Source organism: Coptis chinensis, chromosome 2, assembly GCF_015680905.1.
Source record: "Coptis chinensis isolate HL-2020 chromosome 2, ASM1568090v1, whole genome shotgun sequence".
Classification (NCBI taxonomy): Eukaryota; Viridiplantae; Streptophyta; class Magnoliopsida; order Ranunculales; family Ranunculaceae; genus Coptis; species Coptis chinensis.
Genome location: NC_141457.1, coordinates 108,949,022 through 108,955,405, shown reverse-complemented (window position 1 = coordinate 108,955,405; position 6,384 = coordinate 108,949,022). Strand labels below are relative to the sequence as shown.

At 35.2% G+C, this 6,384-nt stretch overlaps 1 protein-coding gene across 3 annotated transcripts; it reads right to left on the bottom strand.

Moving 5' to 3' along the window:
* Window positions 1-726: 726 nt before the first annotated feature.
* LOC147520378 (NAC domain-containing protein 37-like) lies at window positions 727-5,935 on the bottom strand. 3 transcript variants are annotated; one of them, XM_086591906.1, is made up of 4 exons: window positions 5,815-5,935; window positions 3,226-3,418; window positions 2,864-3,135; window positions 727-1,932 (listed from the first exon to the last, which is right to left on the bottom strand). In XM_086591906.1, exons 2-4 carry the CDS (start codon window positions 3,386-3,388, stop codon window positions 1,363-1,365), a joined length of 1,005 nt encoding a protein of 334 aa, XP_086448032.1. In that variant the 5' UTR covers window positions 3,389-3,418; window positions 5,815-5,935; the 3' UTR covers window positions 727-1,362. The 3 variants fall into 3 exon arrangements, with proteins under 3 accessions (XP_086448032.1, XP_086448033.1, XP_086448034.1); XM_086591907.1 differs by having other exon boundaries at window positions 3,226-3,409; window positions 5,815-5,905; XM_086591908.1 differs by lacking the exon at window positions 5,815-5,935 and adding an exon at window positions 5,606-5,744.
* Window positions 5,936-6,384: the final 449 nt, after the last annotated feature.

Sequence of the window (6,384 nt, the reverse complement as noted above, 5' to 3'; positions counted from 1 at the left end):
AAAATTTATTTGACGGTCCAAAATTTTAACACTCTTTTGACAAGACTAGACACATCCGATTGAGTTGATTTTTTGTGGAGATACTATCCATGGTAGGGAGATAATACCTACAAAAAATCAGCCATTAAAACAATGTGCAAGTCCACTTTTGGATTGCGTATGTCAATTCCGTATGTCATTTCTGTATGTCGACGTAGGCAGCCCGATGAGTTAACTTAAAGTAGCTACAATTCCGTATATATATATTCTCTAAAAAGTAGCTATTTAAGTTAACTTAAAATAAGTACGTAAGTAAAATTTCACTTAGAAAATGAATTCAACTCCAATATTAAGATCATCTTCATAAAAGTTCAGCTCATTTGGAAACCTCCAACATTGGCAAAAAAATATTGCAAAAACTCAATATTTCTGGATCGTTATATTTCTTTTTAAAGATAACAACAATTTTTATCTATGTTAAAGGTTTCCAAATGAGTTGAAATTTTGTGGAGATAATATTTATAATTAGTGCTTCATAACCACAAACAATTAGGGTTGAATAATTCATTTTGTTTTACTTACGTATTTATTTTAAATTAATTTAAATAGCTACGTTTTAGAAAATGACTGTATATATATTATAAATAAATAAAAAGATAATATGCCTTATCAATCTAAGCATCTTTAAAACCAAAGCTAGTAATTGAGGAATACAACAAAGAATCAGTGGAACTCAAGAGAACTATATACCTGGAGAAATAATTTCAAAAAATTAAAGTGCTCATTTAAGTTCATAAAACTAAAGTCTTCGTTGGAGTTCAGGCATAGAGTATTTTCAGATACATGCCAACAAAGGGTTCAATCATAAGCCATAGGTGATAGACTTTAGATTAACCCAAACAATGACCATTTAGGCAATGGAGAATTGACATAACATACATCAAGAGCCTTTCAGAACCACCACATATAGAATTACATATAATGGTTAATTCTATACAGTAACTAAGACTATTGGTGACTTGATCGTCGAAGTGTCTGTGTAGGTAATAATACGAACACATATCAGCCTTTCTGAGCAGCATGCAAGAATAGAAGCCGATCCTATTTCGAAGGTTACAGGGTATCCAACCTTCTGGCGTTATGTCTGTACGAAACACTAATCTCGAGATTTTGAGACCATCATTTCAGCCCACAAACTGCCATTTATGAGTTTCTAATCAATCGGATCGGAGGAGAGGCCTTTCTTCACCCATATACATATACGGTCAAATTAATATGTTTGTATGTTTTACAATACATAGTACCCATATTCCTCCAATTAATCCTATAACATCAAATAGTATATATAGCAACACCACCACCTCTTTCCCTTTCGTTGGTTTGTCATTTGTCAAATATGCAAATGCCAATATCACAATCTGAACTAGAACTCAAGAAGCCATTAAACTTACTGTTATCTTCTTCCCTACTACTATTCTGCAGTAAAAGCAAAGCCACATCCGAGTAATTATCATTATCTCCAAAGTTAGAGATCCCTTCACCATCATATCTATCTTCCTGACTCAGCTGTGAAGCAACAAACTTGTCAAGGGCCCTCCAATCTGTTACTTTCTCCATATTATTGTTGGACCCTCTATATTTTTCTTCATCTTCGATATCTTCAGAAACCAGCGACATCAAGCTTTGCCTCTTTAATGGAGGCAGTGAGGGGCTTTCTAGTTGAGGAAGCTGTACGAACTGATGATCCGACTGCAAGCAGTTTACGTTATCGGCTTCAAGCTCTCGCTTACAGACGAAAGTCTGTGGCTGCCTCGGAATATATACAATAGGATCAACAATGGAGCTGGCCCCGCTTGGCTCATCATAGAAATAACTTGAATCCCAGTTCTCATTGTTTCTAGTCTGGGTGTTGGTTCTTTTCTTGAACGCTCTGCAGACAACCCACCCTTCTTCCTGCAAACGCTAAGAACGAAACAGATGAGATAGAAGGAACGGTAATACAAGAATAGTAGATTTTTGTAATAGTGAAAAATATTCCACTTCTCCATTTCCTTGGAAAACTACTCACTGGAAGCAGGGAACTCAAAGGTGAGAGAGATGATTTGAATTTTTACCAGGTCAAAGTGAAACGCCAACTAGAAAGTTGACAACTGAACATTGATGGAAATTGAGCCTTTTCCTTCATTACTAATATTTATTTTGAGAAGGAACCAGAGTTAACGACGAAAATCGCTTAAAAGTTCAATTTGCTTTTTGTTAAGACTTAAGAGTGGTAGTATACTAGAGTTGGACTAAAGAATCAAGGGTGTGTCTGGGACACATTCCCTGAAAGTTATGAACATCTTAGCAGTTAGTAGATACTAGAGAGACAAACTTCTGCAGGATTACTTCCAAGAAGATTGGGAGACAAAAGTAATATCCCAGTCCAAACACGTATATACACACAGACAAAGTGGAAAGAAACAAAGAAAACTTAATGAGAAATTTGTTAGTTAGGAAGCCAACTTAATCAGAAGAAATTTCTAGGAGATTGTTGAGAAGAAACTGGAACCGCAATTATTAGGAAAGCTCAAATTCTAAATTTGGTTTCACTCAAGTTTCAACTTCCAAGTGATTGAAACGGAAGATTTATATCCTGCAAGTGGGAGAAACTAACACAGCCTTAGTTACAAGAACAGCAATTTTGCTTCTTTAATTTGTTCATATTCTTTTCTGAGAGATATAAAAATGAAATCTTAACTTGTTTTGGTAGTTCAAATGCTAAAAGTAAACTTCACAGTATTTTCTCTAAAATTTCATTTTGTTGTGACAAATCCATAGTAGAAAGAGCTATAACTTGAGAAAATTTCAGCTAGAAAGAAAAGACCAAGTTTGGTTTGCTTGCCTGTGGAGGTCCATTTTCATCAGACTCAAGCCTGTACTCATGCATGATCCAATCAGTTTTCTGTCCATTAGGTGCCCTTCCTTTGTAAAAAACAAGTGTCTTCCTCATCCCTATCAGCCTCATTTTTTCATACACAGCCTTGTCACGTCCTGTGGCCTTCCAAAACCCAGCTATCGTCGCCCTATTCGTTCTCGTCCCAGTAGGATACTTCTTGTCTTTGTGGCTAAAGAAGTACCATTCATTCTGCTCCTCGTACCCAATTCGACATCGATCTAGATCCGATACATATCACACACATTTATACAAAGCTAAATAAACATTTGAAACTAAAAGATTAGCTTGGGGGTGTGTGAAGTGCATACCTTGGAGATCCCATGGTTCGATTCTATAGAGATCGATGTCCCTAATAACATCGAGATCAATCTTCTGCGCCGCTACCTTCTTCTTCAGATAATACCCAACTAGCTCTTCATCTGTAGGATGGAACCTAAAACCCGGTGGTACTGAAGATGCCATGGATTCCATCACTACTACTTATCACCACAACTACCACAACTGCATCAAATTCAGCACCGCCACTTTTAGTCCATAATCATTTAAGGAGAGAGAACATAAGAAGAAAGCCCAAAACCAGAAGAAAAAGTGATTAAACACTACAAATGAAAAGTGGACAGGTGTTCCCAAAGCATATAATCATCAATTCACTTGGGGATGACCGATAGTAACTATTTATTTCTAAAAGGAAATGAGCGCGTGTAAAAAACAAAAGCTATTTTTTATCGTATGATGATTTTATGTTGTAAAGTATGATCAGTTTATTTGGTTTTGTTTTAATATATATAAAATCCAAGTGAAGTTAGTGCTTTTTGGGAAGACCTAGGGTTTCATTCTCTAGGATGAAATGCTCTCAGTTTTTGCAGGTTTGAAGAAACAGACAAGTTGAGGTATGTTGTAATCATGTTGTCTTGTGAAGGTTGAATGGTCCAAGTATATGATCCATCAAGAACTAAGCACACCCACATTATTTTAAATAAAAAAAAATATATATACTTATGTTTAGCCTGCAAACCAATTAAAATTAACCCCCAAAGTCCACAAAATTATTCCTTTGATTTCAGAAACCACATAAAATCACTGTCTAGGTTTACCACACTGAGATGAGATTTCGGTAATTAGTGCAGAAAAAATATCCACATTTGTCATATTTTTAATTTGGAACAATTGCTCCATACAATTATAAAAAAGAAAGAAAAAAAGAACCCGACCAATTTAAACTATTGAATAAAGAAGCATGCAAAAGGATAACATTTAATAAAGGTTAAACCCTTTATGAAACATGTAAATTAATTTGTTTTATGTTGCAACCAAGGTTAATTAAGTTACAAGCTCCAAAGAAAAATTGTACTTTTGGGAGATTTGAATAAAAGTTGAAAAGAATGAAGAAAGAGATAGATCAACTCATAGGAGAAATAAAGAAATGTAGAAAACATTCAATTTGAGGAAAGGTAATCAAGTCATGGACAAAGTGGGTGACGTGAGCAGAATATAGCACGCGACTCTTCAAAGGGAAAAGGATACAAGGCAGCAGGAAAGAGACTGTAATAAGATCAAACCTGCCAGACATGGAAAGAGATAGAACAACAACAACACTGAACCCTATGCCAGTACTGCTCCAAACCATACAATGGTCTATGAGAGAAACAACTCTGACTCAATTGTCTCTTTGTCCTATAAATCCGTTGCATTATCTGACTTGTCCATTATTCTCTTTACCATTCTAGCTAAATTGTTCAAAATACTGAGAGCTGCCTTATACAAAAGCCAGACTTAAAAAGAAGACTGACGAGTTGAGTTCCAAGGATGTCCACCATAAGATTCATATTATGAACGCCTAGGAATTTGTATCGCTAGATTTTAGGGGAATTGCATGCTAGTGAAAATAGGGTGGCCTTTCTTCATTCAAATAGAACAAAAAATAAAAGAATAACTCCCATATATGTTTATTGCATTTAATGAACTCCAGAAATAAAGGTTGGACTGTAGGAATACGACTCAGAGGAGCATGTATGTATTTATTTAACTTTAAAGGTGTGTTCATGTGTATCAGTGTATGTGCATGCATCAGCTAGTGAGAAGAGAAAGAGAGAGTGTTAGTCTGTTTCTATTTCAATTGTTCATATATATATATATATATAGTTTTACCAAAACTGAGTTTGGTGACCATGCATGGCCGGTACTACACGAAACGAGAAAAAGGAAAAAGAAAAGAGTACTATCCAACACCAAATAAAAGTATGAGCTAGAGGTAGGCAAAAACTATATATGTCCTTAATTTCTTTTTGGATTGAAAGAATAGGGATGAGTGATCCTTTGTTCCTATGAAAATTTTGAAGTGTCAAACACTTTATTGCACCACCTAAGCAACAAATCTGAATAATCTTATCCATGCATATCCATCTTGAAACGATCTATGATGCACTGGCCGGATATCCTCACATATATTGTTTCTTACAGAAAGATTCATAATAATTTATACTCCTTTTAATTGAATTAAGACCTTTTAACTACCAAAACCTAAGTGAAAATAAAAAATAAAATAAAATGGGACACACCATTAAAAAAACAAGAAATCCAAAATCAAGACCTTTGAAATCGAAAACAAACTAATTTGCATGCAATAACACAATTCCATCAAAAATAGCCTTCAAGTTGAAAACAGACAAATGCTGTCCGGAATCTTACCATTTAAAAAAGAAGAATCCCCGAACAATAAGATCTATGAAAAAAGAAGTGTTTTTTTTATTAATCAAGAAAGAGTGGGCGGCTAATGTGAACGAAGATCTTAGTTAGTGATCGATGTGAAGAATGAAATATTTTTAGTATCTTACGTGGACTTTTCCTAGCTAGAGTATATATGTGGACATAATATATAGCCATCACCAAAACCTTACCTGAGAGATTCAAGTAGTGAAGTAGAGAGAGTGTGTGATAATTGGAAGCGAGAGAAAACAAGGAAGAAGAAGCAGATGAGAAGAAAAAAAGATGGGAAATTCCGTTAAAGGCTGAGAGAAGGTGAGTATATAAAGAGTGGAAAGGAACGATCGATTGCGCGTGGGTCGATGAAATGAAGGTCTTGCCTCTTAGTGGATTACGTCATCCTTTTCTACACCCTCCTTTACACCTTAATATTACTAGCTTCCCACACATACTTCCTGTTCACTTGAGTGTCTCAATATTCTATTCACATACATATCACCACATGAATTGAATCACGCACAAAACAAAATTGAATGTGCTTGTCTTAGTTTTCATAAGAGAAATAATGCTAGCATGTAACGGATATTTGGTGAGTTGCATACATGCCTACGAGCTAAGGTGGAACTTATGCAACTCACAAGTATATGTAGGGTTGTCAACGCGCTAGACTTGAACATGACTCATCTATATCCAAATCCGGTTTAAATTATATTTATATTTAGAAAGTCCAAGTCCCAGTCTAGATTCTGTTGGACATGATCGGA

Coding starts and splice junctions, on each gene's coding strand:
- LOC147520378 (XM_086591906.1), bottom strand. CDS start 3,388: ATGGAATCCATGGCATCTTCAGTACCACCGGGTTTTAGGTTCCATCCT. Junction 3,136..3,225: donor CGAACCATGGGATCTCCAAG/GTATGCACTTCA, acceptor TATCGGATCTAG/ATCGATGTCGAATTGGGTAC. Junction 1,933..2,863: donor ATGAAAATGGACCTCCACAG/GCAAGCAAACCA, acceptor TAGCGTTTGCAG/GAAGAAGGGTGGGTTGTCTG.